The following is a 20712-nucleotide window of genomic DNA, read 5'->3' on the forward strand; positions in this document are numbered from 1 at the left end:
TCCTTTATTGGGATGCTCTATCTCCCCTGCTATGCTAGTGTCCTTTTAAATATATCTCTTTCCATACTGCTTAGCGACTGTCTGTTCTCCCCAATGTTTTATTTTAAAAGCTGCTTCATCTCCTTTTTAAATGTTAGCAACCTGGTTCCACCCTTTTGGAATAGGCTCACCTTTTGCCCAGTTCTAACAAAACTAAAGGCCTCTTGCATGCACCAGCTATGCATCGAAACTCCAGAGCTCTGTCTGCCTCTGGGATCCTGCAGCATGGAACAGTGAGTATTCCAGAATCTCTAGGGTAGTACTCTCTGAATTTCAACTTTCTACTTAAAACCTTTAATTTAGCTTCCAGAACATCTCTACCACACCTTCACTTACATCTTTGATATCTATATGTACCACGATAGCCGGGTCCTACCCAGCACTTTATAAAATCTTATCTAGGTAATATATGAGGTCCACTATCTTCGCTCAAGGCAGGCAAGTTACCAAGCGATTCTCACATTCACCAGCTACTAGCTATCTACATTTCTAATGATGGAATCGCCAACTATGGTAGCCATCCTAATCCTTCCCTTCTGGACACAGGCCCTTGGAGGCACATCATCTGTGCGAGAGGCTAAGGCATCTCCTGGAGAGCAAGTTCTAGCTACAGGATCACTTCTTGCTACACAAGGTGATGCTCTCCTTTCAAGTGATTTTTTTTTTTTTTTTGCTTCTGCAAGACAGCACAGTGGCTGCCAAACTGGTGTTGGACTTGGCGACTATGTCCCTGAAGGTCTTCTCTGTCTGCCTGCCTCAGCTCCTCCAGATCTTTGGCTCTGGCCTCCAGAGATCAGACTTGTTCTGAGAGCCAGAAACTCTTTGCATCAAGTGCACACACCTACCCTCTCACCAACCGATAGATAATCATACATGTGGCACTCTATGCAAAAACGCTGGAAGACACCCCCCCCCCCACCCATCTCACTGTGGGACTGCTGTTAATATTGTTGAGTTTTTGGTTAACTAAGGTTGCTAAGGGAGAAGGGATGCTTAAACTAAAGTTCTTTTAAATTTCTTTGGGGTGTATATTTGTTTAATTTGGCAATGATCTGCAAGGGTACAGTAGTTTTATCTAAATTTCTGAATTCTTGATGTCACAGATAAGAGAACAAGATCTTTTCATTAAGTCTATAAATCAGAGTGCTTAGGAGTGGGTGGGAGGGGAAGACAGTAAGAACTTACCTAGTTTTCTGAGGTTGCTGCATTTGGAATTATCCCCCATTATTTTGTAAACTTTTTTGTTTTTCTTGTCTTTTTTGGGGGGCAGGGGATAGTGCGTTATCAAAACAGTGTGGTAGACTGAATATGCTAACCAGTGTTTTGAGAATAGATAAGATTCCATACTTTTTTGTTTTTACATTAGAAATAGGTCGCTGCTGTAAGCTTAAAAAATGGAGCAGAAATAATTCAAGCCATCTTCATTTGTATGTTTTGGTGAATGCAGGCCATCTCTACAATTTTTGTCTTTGGGTAGCAAAGCCTTAAATATATAATTGTATAGGACTTTCTTTTGCAGTTGGTTTTGAGTTCTGGAAACAACTTTGTGCTGAACATGGTATAAGCCCTGAAGGGATTGTTGAAGAATTTGCTACAGAGGGTACAGACAGGAAAGATGTTTTCTTCTATCAGGTAATACACTTCTTATGATTTTGTCAACCTGTTATCTGTGCATTGGAGAGAGACAGTACCATGTGTGAGGGGCACCTACTCATTGTGACATGGTAACTGGAGTCATGGATTCTTAAGGGGTTATTATAGGGGCCTGAGTTTTATCAAACCATGGCCTCAACTGGACCATATAGGAACTACTGTAGTTAAGGACTTGTAAAGTGCAAACTTTTTTAGATTGGAATCATATTTTAACCTTGCAGACTCCAATTTGGGGTAATAAGTATTTCTTGAATTGCTGATACTGGAAGGAACCAGGCATAAATATGCCACTTATTATTCTTAATGTTACATTTACAGTTTTTCAGAACTTAATGAGGAATTTAATCTTCCAAATATTTTTTTTTTAAAGTATTGGCAATGAAACATGCAATACCCAAAACAGTGGGTTCTAATTAAGCAGACCTGAAATATCAGTAGAAATAGCGGTTAAGGAACACAGGTCTAAGATCTCACATTGTTATGGTGTGTCGAATAATCGCAGGGAGACCCCCTTCAGTATCATAATCCATGGTATTTACTGTGTGTTAGAGCAGTGGTTCTCAACCTCTTTTCTGTCGGGACACACCTGACATGGTTCTCATATGCGTGACACACTGAACACATGACAATCATAGGGCTAAATGTAAAAGTACAGTTTGGGAAGGTTCTGAGGGGACCATCCCCCCCTGGTTGAGGCCGCTGCTGAGGGTCGAGGACCCAGCCCGGTGCTGGCAGCAGCGTTGGGGGTGACACCGGGGAGCCCGGTTCACTCACCCCCGCTGGAGCAGAAGATTCAGGACCCGGGACAGCGACATAAGTAAAAAAAAAAAAAAAAAAAAAAAAAATTTCGCGGGGTTTTGTTTTTAGCCGCGCCGACTCTCTCGCTGGCTCGAGGAACTTCGCGGGAGGGGGCGTGGCTAGTTTACTTCTTCCCTTCTTTCTTCTGCTGGGGTTGCGCCGAGGACCGCGGATGCCGAGAGGGGCGGCTTGCTGCGCGGGTCTTGCGCGACGGTGTGTGTTCTAATTGCGTTTCGGGCGGCGAAGGGCCGTCCGAGGTCAGTCGGGGGGGGGCTGCTCTCGGGCGGAGCGTTCGCCACCGCACGCCGGACACGGGCCCCCAGGGGGGAAGCCCCGGGGGGACTTGCATCACCAGAGGAGCGGAGTCTGGAGGAGGTTTTTTCAGATTCAGAGGCTTCTTTTTCTTCGGACTTCGCTTTGCTTCTCCGCAAGCTGCTGAAGAATAAAAGATCCAAGAAGAAGAAGGTGAGGGCAAAGCCCTCGGGGGGGGGGGGGGCTTGGAGGGTCGCTCACAGCCCCGGAAGAGGACAGCTCGGGATCGGTCCCAGAAGGACCCGCTTAGGGAAAAGCGGCCGCTGCAGGGAGCCCCGCAGGACTTGGACACGAAATCTACCTCCTCAGAGGAGGGGGAGCCGTCCACAGGGGCCCCAGGAGGGGCTGAAGGACCCGAAGAGGAGGGGCCAGTCCAGCCGGGTGCCGGAAAAGGGGCGCAGGCGGCGGATGGCGATGATCCGAAAGTAGTGCGCCTGTTCCGGAGAGACGAACTGGCGCCCCTCATTCCAGCCATACTCAGGGAGCTCGGAGTGGAGGCTCCACCGGTGGAATCCCGGCAGGGGGCCAACATGGACCCGGTGTTGCTGGGTCTTGCGGATCCAGCGGTAGCTTTTCCGTTCTACTTCTCAGCGTCCGACATCCTATTCCGGGAATGGGATATTCCGGAGCTGGGTCTGAAAGTGAGTAAGGCCATGGACAAGCTGTATCCACTGCCAGAAGAGGTGCTGGAACTCCTTCGCCTTCCAAGGGTGAACGCAGCGGTGTCGGCGGTGACGAAAAAGTCTACCATACCCGTCACAGGCGCTACGGCACTCGAGGATATCCAGGATAGAAAGCTGGAAGTACAGCTTAAAAAGGTTTTTGAGTTCTCGGCCCTGGGAGTCCGTGCGGCTATTTGCAGTAATTTTGCTCTGCGGGCTGGGCTGCGCTGGGCTCAGACTCTCCAGGCGAACGCAGGTCTCTCAGAAGGGGAATCAGCGCAGGCGGATCACCTGGAGGTGGTGATCGCTTACAGCGCCGTCTCCTCTGGCTTCGAAATTGGGCGGCTGATGGGTCGTCCAAAGCCCACCTTGGCTCGTTGCCATTTAAAGGGAAATTGTTGTTTGGAAAACAGCTGGACGACTTGATGCAGTCACTTGGAGAGAACAAGGCTTTCAAGTTGCCAGAGGACAGGCCCAGGCCTAGAACCTTCTTCTCCGCTAGGAACCGTTTTCGAGGAAACAGACGTCAGCGCCCGCAGAGATCGTCCGGGTCCTCTACCGGTCCGGTTCTTCCAGGTCCTCCTCGTGGTCTCAGTCCTTTCGGGGGAAGAAGTTCGGGAGATAAGGTGGTCCCTCTTCGGGATCAGGGCCTAAGGCGGCCCAATGAAACGAGGAGGGTCCATTCCTCGTGGCAGCCTCTGGAACTCGTGCCAAACGTGGGAGCAAGGCTAGCGTTGTTTTCCAAGGAATGGACCAAAATAACATCGGACCAGTGGGTCCTCAGCGTGATAAGTCAAGGTTACGCTTTAGATTTTGCACGACTCCCGGCAGACAAGTTCCTCGTGTCGCCTTGCAAGGGGCTAGTAAAGCGCTCAGCGGTAAGGACGACCCTCCGGCGCCTGGAAGATCTGGGCGCCATTACTCCCGTACCACCGAGGCAACATCGCCGGGGGCGGTACTCCATTTACTTCGTGGTACCAAAGAAAGAGGGCACGTTCAGACCAATTTTAGACTTGAAAGGGGTCAACCGGTGTCTTCGCGTTCCACGCTTCAAGATGGAGACGATTCGGTCGGTGGTGGCCTTGGTTCGGCCGGGCGAGTTTCTAGCGTCTCTGGACCTGACGGAGGCGTACCTGCACATCGGTATTCAGCCGTCCCATCACAAATTCCTGAGGTTTTGCATCCTGGGCAGACACTATCAGTTCAGAGTTCTTCCCTTCGGGCTTGCCACTGCTCCGCGCACCTTCACCAAAGTCATGGTGGTGGTGGCAGCACAGCTCAGGAGGGAAGGCCTCCTGGTACACCCTTACTTGGACGATTGGCTCATTCCGGCCAAATCTGAACTCGCGTGCCGGCAGGCGGTCTCCAGAGTACTTCAGCTCTTGCGTTCCCTCGGATGGGTGGTCAATCTCGCCAAAAGTCGACTGGAGCCTACCCAGAGGATGGAGTACCTGGGCGCGCTGTTCGACACGAAGAGGGGCAGGGTCTCACTGTCCCAGGAGAGTGGACAAGCTGCAGAGTCAGGTGAGGCGCCTGTTGTCTCTACGGTGCCCGCAGGTGTGCGATTATCTGATGGTCTTGGGCTCTATGGCATCAACGCTAGCCTTGGTTCCCTGGGCTTTTGCTCATCTACGACCGTTGCAATCAGCTTTACTCTCCCACTGGAAACCGGCGTCGGAAGAATTTCATCTTCCTCTCCCTCTCACAGACCAGGCCCGGGACAGCCTGCAGTGGTGGCTTCTCTCCGACCATCTGGCATGCGGGGTCTCGCTACTCATGCCCAATTGGACGGTAGTCACGACAGACGCCAGTCTCTCTGGCTGGGGAGCGGTCTGTTTGGGACGCTTGGTGCAGGGACAGTGGTCCAGGGAGCAGTCGCTATGGTCCATCAATCATTTGGAGACCAGGGCAGTGGCTTTAGCACTGCAAGCCTTCCGCCCATTGATTCGGGGAAGGGCGGTCCGTGTGCTATCGGACAATGCGACCACGGTGGCCTACATCAATCGCCAAGGCGGGACAAGGAGCCAGCAAGTGGCGGAGGAGGCACGCCGGTTGATGCACTGGGCGGAGCAGAATCTCAGCAACATTGCGGCGTCCCACATTGCCAGAATCGACAACGTCCAAGCGGACTTCCTTAGCCGACATCGTTTGGACCCAGGAGAGTGGGAACTGCCGGACGTAGCTTATCACCTCATCTGCGTCAGGTGGGGAAAGCCACACATGGATCTGATGGCCACCGCTCAGAACACAAAGGCTCCGCGGTTTTTCAGTCGGCGGAGGGAGCGAGGGGCAGAAGGTTTGGATGCGCTGGTACTTCCCTGGCCCACGGACGTGTTACTGTTTGTGTTTTCTCCTTGGCCCCTGATAGGCAAGGTGCTTCGGCGAATAGAGTTGCACCCGTTGGAGGTGATCTTGGTAGCGCCAGAGTGGCCACGGCGGCCTTGGTTTGCGGATCTGCTACAGCTCGCAGCGGAACCTCCTCTTCGGTTTCACGGGGATGCGATCCTTCTTCGTCAAGGACCCGTCTGTTTGGAGGATGCGGATCACTTTTGTCTCACGGCTTGGCTTTTGAGAGGAAACGTCTGAAGTCCAAGGGGTATTCGGATGCGGTAGTAGCCACCTTGTTGAGAGCTAGGAAACAGTCTACGTCCTTAGCCTACGTTCGGGTTTGGGCAGTGTTTGAGGACTGGTGCAGGTCTCGCAAGGTGAATCCTATCCTGTCGTCTGTGCCTGAGGTCCTCGCCTTCCTCCAGGAGGGTCTCTCAAAAGGGCTGTCCTGTAGTACCCTTAGAGTCCAGGTAGCTGCCCTTGGTTGCCTCAGAGGTAAGGTGCAGGGGGTGTCCTTGGCACTCCACCCGGATGTGGCGAGCTTTCTTCGAGGGGCTAAACATTTGTGCCCGCCGGTGCGGCATCCTTGTCCGTCCTGGAATCTAAATTGGGTTCTTTCTGCTCCGTGGGCAGCGCCGTTTGAACCACTAAAGCAGGCGACACTCAAGGATCTTATCTTGAAGACGGTTTTTCTTATTGCAATCGCGTCAGCTAGACAAGTTTCGGAGTTAAAGGCTCTGTCTTGTAGGGAACCGTTCTTGCGAATCTCTGATTCGGGGGTTTCCTTGAGGACGGTCTCGTCCTTCCTGCCGAAGGTGGTGTCGGCGTTTCATTTGAACCAGTCAATTGAGCTTCCCGCTTTTCCGGACATGGATCGTCTCGAAGGGGTCGAACGACTTAAGAAAGCTCGATATTCGTAGAGTGCTTCTACGCTACCTGGAGGTTACGAACCCTTTTCGGGTTTCCGATCACCTGTTTGTTTTGTGCTCTGGTCCAAAGAGGGGTGCTGCAGCTTCTCGTACCACGATTGCATGTTGGCTCAAGGAGGCCATCGGATCTGCGTATCTTCTGCAGGGCAAGTCGGTCCCTGCGGGCCTCCGGGCTCACTCGACACGTTCACACGCCACGTCGTGGGCGGAAGCCTCTCAAGTGTCCCCGCAGGAAATCTGCAGGGCGGCGACTTGGAAGTCGTTATATACTTTTACTAGACATTACCGGCTTGATGTCCAGGCTGCTGATGCTGGGGGGTTTGGAGAGAGAGTGCTCTGAGCGGGACTCTCTGGTTCCCACCCTTGGTAATTAGCTCTGGTACATCCCAGGTGTCTGGACTGATCCGGGTATGTACAGGGAAAGGAAAATTTAGTTTCTTACCTGATAATTTTCGTTCCTGTAGTACCACGGATCAGTCCAGGCTCCCGCCCGTATATTCTGGGGTTTTTGATTTGTGCTGAAGTAACGGAGAGTCCGCTCGGTTGGATTCAAGTTCTCATTTGGTTGAAGTTCAGAGTAATACCGTTCGCCTCTGGTTCTGGCAGTTCTGTTCCAGCTGGGGGTAGTTTGAATTGGCCTGTTTTTGAAGGTCGGTTTAGTTAGCCTGACAGTTCAATTTGCTTTGACATTACGTAAGACTGAGGGGCTGTGGGTGGCTCCTTACTATATGTAGGGAGCCCGACAGGTCTTGCTCTGTCTCCATCTGCTGGTGCGGAGTCACAACCCAGGTGTCTGGACTGATCCGTGGTACTACAGGAATGAAAATTATCAGGTAAGAAACTAATTTTCCTTTCATGTGCACTTTTGATATAGATCCTAATGAGCTCACAGCCCCTCCTGTCCCATTAGTAGCTTATTATATTGAAGGGGTAGTCAACTGGGGGCAGAAGCAATCCCCGCTTGTGCATGGGTCAAGCCGATGCCATTTTGGAAATGGTGCTGGCTAGGTAGAATCAAATGGAGATTCTGCCCCAAAAGACCAACCCTTTAATGAGGTAAGATACTTAGGAGGAGCTGAAAATGTGACATTTTAATGCATTTTGGGCACAATGGATAGGGCTTCAGAACTTACCTTTTGTTGGCATTTGTAGCCCATGAAAGGTTTGGGGGTAGAGGAAGTCCACTGGAACCACCAGGGATTATTTTTGGAAACACATTGGATTGGGGGGGCATGGGCTTCACAAAGGTCACTCAGCCCCTTTGACTTATTGAGCCAGTGCGCCTGATGCACTGCTTCCTGAGGCTGGCAGCAAAATTATTTACACCGCCTGAGGTATAGTTTATTTCTTTTCTTTTTGCAAATGCAGATCTGAAAACCCTTTTGTGTATGCCTGTTGTGCAAAATACCACATTTAATAAGCTGCTTTGCAAGGTTTTATATTGTAATAACTCTTAACATGGCATTAAAAGTTTTGCACATGGTGGATTGTGCATAAATGTTACCATGAAACTCAGGTTTGCAACTTTTTTTTTTTTTTTGCAAAAAGTCATGCAACATGCTTACATGTTTTAGGGTTCTTATAGATGCCAAATCCCTGTTTCTGAAAAACTTTCGTAGCTTAGTACATCAGACTCTTGGAATAACCTATCTGAACAAGGCTGGTTGGAAGTGATATCCGCCTCCCAAGTTACTACTATTGATACTCATCTCAGCCACGTGTTTTACATTCCTGCATAGAATTTACTGTAGCCTAGGTTAAGTTGTTTAAGATGCAGGGGCGTAGCGTCCAGTGTACACAGTGGTGCACAGGCACCACCAATTTCAGAAAAGTGTGTGCCCTGCACCACCAATTTTATACACCCATAGCCTCCGTGAGATCCCATCCTGCCTGGTGACCAAAATGAAGGAGGCTTACGCAGCAGCCGGGAGATCCCATCTTGTCCAGCGGCCAAAGTGAAAGCAGCCCCGTGGTTGCTGAAGGATCACATCAGGCTTGGCAGCCGACATGGAAGAGGCCCAGGTATCTCATCCTGACTGGAGAAGAGGGAGCATGTGTATGTGTGCATGAGAGAAGGAGCAGTATCTGTGTCTGCCTGAGAGATAGGGAGCCTGTGTGTGTTTGTGCGTGCACTTGAGTGAGAGAGGGCACTGTGTGTGTGTGTGTTTTGAAAGTGTTTGTGTATGTTTGTGCATCTCCCTCTCCCACTAATCCATTCCAACCTCAGGGTGACTTGAAGTTAAAAGTTCTCAGGTATGGAGAGAGTGTTTGATTTGTATGATGTTAGGAAATATTTTATTGGTATTTAGTAAATACAAAAAAAAATGTATTCATCAGTTTTGAAATAATTCTTATTAGTATGGTTTTTACCATTATAATTGATGCTTTAGATTTCTTGATTTATATTGCTTTGTTTGCTTTTTCTATTGGTGCATTGTATGTACTCGTTGGGTTTCCAGTTCAGTTTTTGTCTGCATGCTTCTATTTATGGTCTCTTTATGCTGTATTTAGTGATTGAGTGTCTGGGTTCTGCATGAGTGACTGAGGTGAGGTATTATTGCTAGCTTGTAGTTTGTGTAGGGATCTATAGCAGCCTGGCTTGTCTGTTTTCCTAATAGCAGGTATACTGGTGTCTTAGGACCTTTTGTAATATTTGCAGTGCTGCCTTTTAATAATAGGGTTGTTACTGTTTGAGTGCTGACAATTAGTGTTTTGGAATGGGAGGTTTATTATATTGTAATTGTATTTTAGTTTGCGCATGGCTTTCTGAAGATCAAGCCCACACCCAATATGTGTTACAGTAGTCCTAATACCATATGTTCCAAGTGTCTTGGCTTTTATGCAGGGCTTTCTAGTTGACACCACAAAAGTGCATGTAAATATAATATACATATTATTGTGATTATTTTTACTTCAAAAGACTACTTTGAGTGTCCTTTTTCATGTAAAATCTTGTATTGTAAATGCATAATTTTAAATTGTGTATGAAGAGGGCTGAATTGGGGGGATGCCTGGGCACAAAGCTGTAAGAATTACTTAGGATGCCTAATACCCTTGCACTGGCCCTGATTAGAAAAAGAATACAAAATAAAGGTTAAAAAAAAAAAAAGTAATTGTTAGCACAGGGCAGCAAAAAATGCCCTGGAGGAGTTCCCATCCCTTCCCAATGAGAAGAGACCCTGCGTGGTAGTGAGTGGGAGGGGAGAGTGATTAAGAGGGAAGGGAATGTGTGTCTGTGTGTCGTGAGGGGGAATGAGGAAGTGGAAGAGGGGAATAAGAGAGGATAGAAGGGGTTTGTGTCTTCCCTGCTCCTCTCCACTAGTTCACCACAATCTCAGAATGACTGAAAAAATAAAGTTCCCAGGTGTGTGTTCAAAATGTTTCTAGCAGTGAAAGGTGATACCAAAATTTGAATTTCTTTTGTATTGTCTCTTGGAGAGTGCATCCCTTTTGAGTACCTTAGCAGGGGCCACAGCAGGGGGGGTGGGGGGTCCTGCTAAGGTACTATCCCATCCCTTGCCTTGGGCAGCAGATTGCCATGAGTTGTTCCTAAGTGCAGGTATCCGTTACCCATAAAGTAAAGTTCTGCTCCTGCTCTGGGCTGCCAACACTGAATTACTTCTCACAGACTGACATCAGCATCATGAAAGGCTTGCTCAGTGTCGTACATGTTAGCATGTCAAAGGAGACATTTTGAGCCTGGCCTTTATTGATATCAGGCTGGGGAGCAGCCAAGGAGTTGATCACATGGCAGCAGCAAATTTTGATACGCCACCAACTTCAGCAGTCACCTGTTAAGATGGGACTGTCCTTGCCCATGTGTAGTAAATGTGAGAAGTTAAATGGCAATGCTTTTTCATCTAAATTGGCAATGTGATGGTATAAATAATTTCTGGGGAAAGGATGTAGAGAGAATTGATACCATAAATAACTATTTCCATGTTTTGCAGACTAACTGGGGACACCCTTTCTGAGGTTATCCTTGCCTTTTGCATTGCAGAGAAATGTTCGTATCCTTATCTTGTTTGTATTTTACAGGCAGATGATGAGCACTACATACCTCGAGCTGTGCTTCTGGATCTTGAGCCAAGAGTGATTCACTCAATTTTAAACTCTCCCTATGCAAACCTGTACAACCCGGAGAACATTTATCTATCCGAGCATGGTGGAGGTGCTGGAAACAACTGGGCCAGTGGCTTTTCACAGGTGATACTATTTTTAATTTTTATTTTTTTTGCTATAGTGCTGCAAATAATTCCAGTTATGTAATCTGCAGCAACATATCTATTTTTTTATTTTTTTTTAACATGAGTAAAACCTGATTAAATAAACTTTAAGTTTTTGTATAGGGCAGTGACTCTCAGATTTGATTTCCAAGAGAACCAAAATGTTCAAATTTTAGATGTATGCAAATATCTAATAATTAATTGTCATGGTTATTCTGAAAACTGAACCAATTTGGGGCCAGATTTGAGAACCAATGGTTTAAGAAACACAGCAACTCTATGAACTCATATGATGTTGCATATACTGATCTTTTGAATCTATGAATTAACCAATTCGGTTTTAAAAAATAATTTTAATATTGAATCCCTTTTAATTTCTTTGTCTGACACAATTCTTAGAGGCTTTGATTCCGGCCAAAGTTACTTTTTAGTTCTATTGGACTTGTCTGCAGCCTTTGACACAGTTGATAACACCATCTTGGTCTCTCATTTAAAAGAAATTGGAATCAACAACATTGTTCTGAATTGGGTTACCTCATTTTGGAAGAACCGATCCTTTCAAGTCAAGATAAAAAGTCATTCTCCAGTAAAATACCCCTTGATAATGGAGTTCCTCAAGGCTCCACTCTTTCTGCCACTCTTTTTAATATTTATCTTTTACCCATTTGTCACTTCCTCTCAGGTCTTGGCCTTAATTTTTACATTTACATTGATGACATACAGTTTCTTTTCCCTATTGATGTATCAATAGCACAGTCATTTAAAACTATTTTTCTATATACTTGAATTCAATTAAGCAATTATTAAAACATATGGAACTTGTATTAAACACAGACAAGACTGAGGTATTATTCTTAGAGCGTAAATGTATGAGGGGTGAGCTCCCCTTCCTATCTTTAGATAATATCTCCAAGATAAAGCCTACATTCTTTGCTAGAGATCTAGGAATATTCCTAGACACTGAGTTAGGACTTAAAAAACTAAAAGATGGCTATTTCAAGCGCTTTACCCGTCGAAGACTCAAACCTTTGTTAGAACCTAAAGAATTCAGGACGAGATATTTTCAAACGTCGACTATAAGTACTATAAGGCCGCTTCAAGTCTTACAAAATGCTGCTGCAAGGGTGTTGTCAGGGGTAAGAAAATGCGATCATGTTATTCCTATTTTAATCTCGTTACATTGGCTCCCTATAACATCACGAATACATTACAAAACGGCTTGTATTCTTCACAAGATAACTTATGGGAACAATACAGAATGGCTCAATACAGAAATTAGAGTATATGTACCACAAAAAAAATCTAAGATCCACCAACAAAGGCTTATTAACAATACCTACAATAAAAAACAGCAAGACTGTGCGAAGTACGAGAGGGCAATTTCTATCGCAGGTCCCAAGCTCTGGAATACTTTGCCACCACAATTACGGTTACAAACAGACATTAAGAAATTTAAAGTTGATTTAAAAACATGGCTGTTTACATGTGCTTAAGTAGAGAGCGGGTAATATTACAGCATGTTTTTTACATTTTTACTTTTTTACTATTTATTTAATAGCTTTTCTATACCGACATTAGAATGCACATCATATTGGTTTACATCTCAACAGTAGGTTGAAAATACAATGAACAGGGGTGGGAGGGACAACAGTAAAAACTCGAGGGCAGGAGGCTCTATGGGGAGCCTGAAAACTAAACCAGAGAAGTAACAATAACTCGAGAGGTAACATATTTACATTTATTTATTTAAATTCTTTTAATATACTGATGCACAAGACAAGTCTTATCGTACCGGTTTACAGTATAACCAGGGGAAACCATTTAACTAAATGAAAGAAAGTTACAATGAACATGATGCAAATTACTTTGAGCGACTCAAAGATAACAGAGAAGCGGGTGAGAAGAGATACATGTAGTTAGTCTGGAAATGCCTGGTGGAAGAGCCAAGTCTTTAGCTTATTATTGTGCTTCCTTAATTTTAGTGAGATGTTTGTTTTATTACTATTATTTCATATTTTAGACTAATTTTAACAGCTTTAGCTTTGATCCTACTTTTACTTTGTAATTTTAGCTGTTGTGTTCTTTTGGTTTTATGTATTGTACTTCCCTGTTATAATCATTTGTAAACAGTTTTATTACTGATGTGACGGTCTAGAAAACCAAATAAACCATAATAACCTGCAAATGTAGCCCTTCTGTCTTATTCAGAAAAAGGAAGCAAAAACAGTTGGAGAAAAGCTGGGCTTAATGCTTGCTTTGGTTTGTCATAAATATTAAACTTTCAGGTTTGCAGAACAGAAAACTTTAAGAATGTGTAAAAGATTTTACTGCATCATTGTAATCTTGTTTTTTGACCCCATTTTTACATAGGGTGAAAAAATCCACGAAGATATCTTTGACATCATAGACAGAGAGGCTGATGGAAGCGATAGTTTGGAGGTAAGAATGTTATTGGCACTTAGAAGTGATGATATAATCAGCTAATTAATTGAGAGCTTGTGGATTGCAAGCTGGCTAAAAGATAGGAAACAGAGAGTAGGATTAAATGGTCTGTTTTCACAGTGGAAAAAGGTAAACAGTGAAGTGCCTCAGGGATCTGTACCTGGACCAGTGCTATTTAGTATATTTATAAATGATCTGGAAAGGGGTATGACGAGTGAGGTGATCACATTTGTGGATGACACAAAATTATGTAGAGTAATTAAATCTCAAACGGATTGTGATGAATTGCAGGAGGACTTTGTGAGACTGGAAGTTCCCTGTATGTACCCAGATCAGTCCAGACTCCCTAGGTTTATTCATCCCTGCCAGCAGATGGAGACAGAGAAAGCCTCGCTGACACTGCTTGATATAAGCCCTGGTGCCACTTGCAGTAGATCAGTATTTCTTTGTCTCCAGTGGCTGGTGCATAAACCTGCAGTTTTGTTTTTGGTTTTTTTTTAAGTAAAGTTTTGGAGAAAAAAAGGGAGGATAGCTGAGTGGTAAGGCTCTGGGGTGCCCCCCCCCCCCCCCGTTGGTCTTGCCAGTTTTTGTTTTTTGTGTCTTTCTCTTTTGCCTCTGGGAGAATGGTTCGCGGCTCAGCTTGTCACGTGTGTGGTGTGGTCCCAGCGCGGCTTAGTCGGTCCAGCCTCTGTTTTTTGTGGGGGGAGGGCCCTCTTCCCGGGGGTCACAAAACGTTGGAGGTTGGAGCTCACAAAAAAACATTAAATCTTTCAAAAAAGAGCTCAAATCATGGCTGTTCAGCCATACCTTCAAAGATGGCATAGGATAAGACAACAGTCCACACCCACTGCATTTCCACTTCAGGCATGCAATATCTTTCCAATGATTCACTGAAACCTTATCTAGTGTCCCCCTTTTTCAATTCCCCCCTCTCATGATTTGAACACTGATATATACCTCGTTTTATTGTATATATTGTTTTGGATTAAGTTGCTGTTCGGAACCAGTTTCAGCTACTGTTAAAATGCTTTAAATGTAACAGGTTGTTGTAAATGTAAACCGGAGTGAAGGCGATTGCTGCTATACCTCAGTATATAAAAAACTGCTAAATAAATAAAAAAAATAAAGTGCAAAGTGATGCATATAGGGAAAAATAACCCATGCATAGTTACACAATGTTAGGTTCTAGCTTAGGAGTTACTATCCAGGAAAGAGATCTAGGCGTCATAGTGGATAACACATTGAAATTGTTGGCTCAGTGTACTGCAGCAGTCAAAAAAAGCAAACAGTGTTAGGAATTATTAGGAAGGGAATGGCAAATAAAACGGAGGATGTCATAATGCCTCTATATCGCTCCATTCTGAGACCGCACCTTGAATACTGTGTACAATTCTGGTCACTGCATCTCAAAAAGGATATAGCTGCACTGGAGAAAGGTTGCCCTTCTCTGCACAAAATACGGGGCATGGAACGGCTGCTCTATGAGGAAAGGCTAACTAAGTTAGGGCTGTTCAGTTTGGAGAAGAGATGACTGAGGTGGGATATGATAGAGGTCTACAAAATGAAAGGTTATGAACAAGTTAATGTAAATTGGTTATTTACTCTCAGATAATAGAAGGGCCAGGGGGCACTCCATGAAGTTAACAAGTAGCTCATTTAAAACAAACGAAGAAAATTCTTTTTCACTCAAGGCATAGTTAAGCTCTGGAATTCTTTGCCAGAGGATGTGGTTACAGCAGTTAATGTAACTGGGTTTGGATAAGTTCCTAGAAGAAAAATCCATAAACTATTACTATAATTAGATAAATCACAAGCTACTATTGCTTACTAATGTTTGGGTACTTGCCAGGTACTTGTGATTTTGATTGGCCACTGATAAAACAGGATGCTGGGATGGATGGACCTTGATCTGACCCAGTATGGCATATCTTATGTTCTTATGTGTAGCTGGGTTTAAAAAAGCTTTGTATAAGTTCTTGGAGAGAAGTCCATTAACTGCTATTAATCAAGCTAACTTAGGGAATAGCACTGCTGCTATTACTGGCATCAGTAGCATGGGATCTACTTAGTGTTTGGGTATTTGCCAGGTACTTGTAGCCTGGTTTGGCCTCTGTTGGAAACAGGATGCCGGGCTTGATGGACCCTCGGTCTGACCCAGCATGGCAATTTCTTATTGAGAGTCACTATGAAGGTTTGGAATATCTTTACTAGATGAGAAAAATCTTTAGTACTGTTGCAGGATGGCAGAAATACAAAGGTAAATGTAAAATGTCCTTTTTGCATGTAAGATATTTTTGGTGGTCTAGTAGAAACTGTGGATGAATATCCCTGAATCTGGATCATTGGGAAAGTGACTAGTGGTGATAAACTGCTTGAGTTGTACATTACTCCTGTTTGTTTATAGGTTAATAATACTCTTCCTGTCTGACCTTCAATCACCACTGAAATTTTCTGCATTTAGGTAAAGCAATGAGCTGCCCAGTGCTGTTTTCCTCTTTTATCTGTCCATTTGTCTCATGCTGGATGTTTATTTCTCACGTTGCTAGTGGACAAATGTCTTAATTTCCATAAGTTATCCAGCAGTCTAATAGTCATGCACCAAATATAGTACCTGGAGATTGTAATCTCTTTTGCAGAGTTATAGGTCTTTCAGGGGATGTTGTCAATAGATTTCAGCAAGTTTTGAGAGGATAGATTCATTATTGGCTGTTAGTCAGGTAGATGGTGGGGATTGCTGTCTCTTCTGGGCGTGAGCAGCAGGGTATGAATCTGCTGGGTACTTCTAAGAGCCCAGGATATGTCACTGTTGGAGACAGGATGCTGGGCTTGATGGACCTTGGTCTGACCTGGCATGGCATGTCTTTCTTGAAGTTTCAGGACTTCGATCCAAATGGTTAACAGTATTTGCTTCCCCTTGAAAGCATCCGGGTTACTTACTCTCAGTCTCCTGTCGAGTATGGTTTATATAGCAAAATGTAATAGTTTTACTCTTATTGATTTCTTTCCTTCAGCTCATCTGGATACACTAATGCCTCAAAACAGATAAAGATTTATTACCCAGAATTAAGAGGAAGAGACGGGGATCTGGTCCCTCACCCTCTCTACTTCCTCTAGATTTCTTCATAACCTAATTTAGTAGCATTGATCTAGGGCTGACAGAACAACCTTATTCTGCATTTTATACAGCAGCAGATTCCTCTTAGCAACTGTATATTTTCCTTTTTGTCAGCAAAACTGCAGACTTTGCGTAAGCTATTGAATGTGATCATTTATTTAGACTCCTAACTTCTGTATGTGATTCAATAAAATTTTTATCTGATGGTAAACTGTTTAGCTACATTTTTAATGTAAATCGGAGCTATATTTGGAAGGCCTCATCAGGGCTGGATTTAGCATGAATGGCACTCTGTATTACTACCAGGAGCAGCAGCATCTGACATGGGTAGGGGTCAACCCAGCGTGCTGCAGACAGCGCCCTCAAACTGTGATGGTGAACTGCTCTCCATGACCCATGAAGCAACAACACCCTGTTTAGCCACATAGGTCACACGTCCTAAAGCCAACCCTGGACCTCCTATAGTTAACTAGATCTGATTTTATTTGTTGACATAGGTACTAGACTGAGCAAAGGCTCCTGTACTTAAACAGCACACCAAGCATCCTCACTTCTAGGTGATCTTTTTTTTATTTATTTATTTAATTCTTTTATATACCGACCTTCATGACGGGAGTCATATCAAATCTTGAGAAGGAAATATTTTTATATTCATTCTTGAAAATTTTGCAGTTGATCAAAATGGAATCTAGTGTGTATACACAGGGGCTGATGCAATAAATATGCGCAGAAAGCGGGCACGGAACAGTCAGTGCCTGCTTTCTTAACGCGCCCCCAGGCACCCCTCTGGGGGCACCATGCAATATTTAAATTAGGGGGTCGCGTTAGCAAGGAGGCGCTAGGGTCTCTTGCGCACCCCTAGCACCTCCTTGCTAACGAGAACCCGATTGGTGTCGGCCGTCCGCCGGTTAGGAAAACTGACGCCAAGTTTATCGGTGTCTGTTTTTCCTAAACCGCCACACAGCCAGGGATTCAGGAAATGGACGCCTGTCAGTTGAGCATTGGTTTCCTGCACCAGACTGCCGGTGTGTTTTTTGTTTTGTTTTTTTTATTAACTTTATTTTTGTTTCCTCCTATTTAATATTACAACGATACTAAGAAGGCAGTACGGAACAGCAGTGTTTTCTGCTTTTCTGTACTAGTTTTAAGAGCACTTAGCTATTAATGCCTGCTCCAGGCAGGCGTTAATTTCTGATTGCTAAATGTGAGTCCTAGATGCACTTTTTTTTTTTTTTTTTTTTACATCGGGAGTGATTGACTAATAGCGCTCATCACATGCATTTGCATGTGATGAGCGCTATTAGATTCACTCTGCATTGGATGTGCGTTGTAGAGGCGCTAATTAATCCCATTATTGCAAAAGGAGATTAATTAGCGCCTATACAGCCAGCATCCAACTGCGGGTTATACAGTGCGCTCGGCTGAGCGCACTGTATTGCATCAGCCCCTTAAATAGCTCTTACTATAGCATGCTTTGTTTAATTATGCATTTGAATAAATATTTTTTTTACTTAACACACAAACTATGGAATTCATTTCCAGCAGCTAAGATGAAAGCATTTGTGCAGCTGTGTTTTAAAAATAAAAAAAAAAGTTTGTACAAGTTGCTGGAAGAAAAGCCCATAAACCATTATTAAGGTCGAGTTGCAGATATCCACTGCTTATTCTTGGGATAAGCTGCTTGGAATCTATCTACCCCTTGGGAACCTGCCAGGTATTTCTGACTTGAATTGGCCACTGTTGGAAAGAGGATACTGGGCCTGAAGGACGCTTGGTCTGACCCAGTATGGCAAGTCTTGTACTCTTATGCTATAAATAAGTGATTTTACATTTGTTTGGGATGTGGGAACCACAAAACTGATTGAAGCCACTTTTGATTTAGCTAACAATGCCATGGTAAGGCCTAGTTGATCCCTGGGGATTGGGTGTTCCACCCTACAGGGCTGTGGATACCATGGAGGAAACATTCCTATCCCCTGGGGGAAGCAGTCTGCCGTTATCTTAAGGGTGACATCTATTGGCCAGGCTCAGGGTTGCATGGCCCCTGGCCTGAGACTGTGCAGTGACTGGACCAAAAGTTGGGAGGAGGTGTAAAACAGGGGGAAAATCCTCAGCTAGTTGGGAGTGAAGGCTTATGGCACCAATCTCAGTCCTGGTTCCAGTTGAGCTGGGAAATAGGAACAGAAGGAAATTGCTGGGTCTAAAAAGTGCCATGGTAAAGCACATCTGTGTATTATTCATTGGTCATCCCAGGGACATGGGAAAGGAAACCCTTTTATGTTCAGATTTTACTTCTGAATGAAAGCAGGTGTGTGAGATTTCCTGACTTCCCATTGCACTGATGTGGTTTGCAGGTAAGAGACTTTTTCAATGCAGCTCATTCACTTGGGAGTGAAAATCATGGGTTGTGTTCAGCTTTACAGAATGCTTATAAACTTCGACTGAAATTTTGGCAAAGAAAGCACTTCAGTTGACCCTCACTCCCTCCCTCTTTCTTTCTGTTTTAGTTTTATTTGTCCTTTTGTCTTGCACTTATAAACTCTTTCTAAAAAAAAAAGATTGTTTCTATTTTTTTCTTTTAATTTGCCAGCTGGCTGCACATGAGACCATCTGTGAAATTGTATGAAAAGCTTTGTGTTCTGGGTTTGAAATGCTCATGTTATACATTTCAGGGCTTTGTGCTGTGTCACTCTATCGCAGGTGGGACAGGATCCGGTCTGGGATCTTATCTCTTGGAGAGACTAAACGACAGGTAGGTTTTATTGCAACCATTGTATCTGATTTTTGAACCAAGACTTGCCTGCACAAAACAGAGTGAGACTCTTGCAGCTTAACAGTTTGTGCTGCCTTTAGGAGTTGATTTTGTGCCCTTCTTGAACAGGTAAAATGTTTAAAACTGAGCTTACACAGATAAGCAGCCCACGTGGGGCTTACTTAGACTGCTACTAAGTGTGAGTTTTAGTCCTCTGCCTATTGACCAGTGAGCCACAAGCAGTTCAGAGGTGGAAGGAGGTGGTGCATCAGAGACTTGACTTAAAAGATTTTTCCAATAGGCATTGAGCACATTGTGGTCTTTGCCTCCCCATGCCTTGAAGTTTTGCATGCATGGTTAAAGAGCTTTACTTTGTTCAGTAATTGCTACATTAGTACATGTCTTAATAGCATGCGTGTCTTGACAGGCAGGTTGCCGTATGAGTGGCCACAGACTTGCATGTTATCCATCACAGGCACATGTGCAGATACCACGGCAAGGTTGCACATCTGGGGTCATTTTCTTGTTGGTTGATATGTGTTGCTGGAGCAAGGTTGACATTACTTAGCCTGTATTTTTAAATATGTGGTGGATAACTATTTTAGAAATGTTTTCAGTTTTTTCAGAAGTAGTGGGTGAGTCACCAAGCTTGGTTTAGTCATTTGCCATGGTTAAAGTGTCAGAATCTTCCTGGACAGATTTTTCCAGTAATTCTACTTTAAATCTCCATCTCCAAGTTCCCTGCTGCTTCTGCCTTTCTGCTGCCATCCTCTCCTCGGGGTAAATAGACTTAATGCTGCCACAATGTCTTGGCATGCATGGCTTGGCTTAAGATTAGACACGTGAGAATCAAGAATGGCTTGTAACTTCACTTCCGGGGTTTTGGACTTTTGTTGCCCTTGAGTGGTTTTTACCTGTCCAGGCACCCTTGCTGGCCCTAGAGTTGAGGGATACCACCTTGAAAGCATTGTAGCGGAAGCATCTTCCTTTTCCTCCCCCCCTCCTCCGCCCCCCAGGCCTGAATCGCTCACATGTGGCAGACTCCAATCAGAGCACAGATCAAGCTTTCTTATTTTCATTTCACTTTTGAAAGCTTGGACTTGGAGGGGAGGGTGTGCAAAAAATGCTGGGGTTCAAGATTTATTGTCTGGTTATAGGGTAATCTCTGCAGTATGGGGCTAATACAGCTGTCCTCTCACCTCCATTAGCACCAACCAGAGAGACTATATATATATATATATATATATATATATATATATATATATATATAATATTTAAAATTTGACATGTTTTTCAGAAAAGCCATCACTGTGAGAAACAATACTACAAACACACAAAGCTACCTTTCCAATCCAGCAATAGCATAAGCATTTACATTCAAATCCCACCACTTCCCCAGGACTAATTCAGATCTCCTCTGTGTGCTCCTTACATCCTTATCTCATGTTATTTTCTT

General features: G+C 44.5%; 1 protein-coding gene across 2 annotated transcripts in view; it reads left to right on the forward strand.

Moving 5' to 3' along the window:
* The window catches only part of TUBG1 (tubulin gamma 1), a 56257-nt gene that overhangs the window by 6722 nt on the left and 28823 nt on the right, over window positions 1-20712 (forward strand). For both annotated transcript variants that reach the window (XM_029573304.1, XM_029573303.1), the window contains exons 2-5: window positions 1559-1671; window positions 10760-10927; window positions 13318-13386; window positions 19177-19256. In XM_029573304.1, coding sequence (XP_029429164.1) covers window positions 1559-1671; window positions 10760-10927; window positions 13318-13386; window positions 19177-19256 — 430 coding nt within the window. The remainder of the gene's footprint in view (window positions 1-1558; window positions 1672-10759; window positions 10928-13317; window positions 13387-19176; window positions 19257-20712) is intronic.

This window comes from Rhinatrema bivittatum, chromosome 12, assembly GCF_901001135.1.
Source record: "Rhinatrema bivittatum chromosome 12, aRhiBiv1.1, whole genome shotgun sequence".
Lineage (NCBI taxonomy): Eukaryota > Metazoa > Chordata > Amphibia > Gymnophiona > Rhinatrematidae > Rhinatrema > Rhinatrema bivittatum.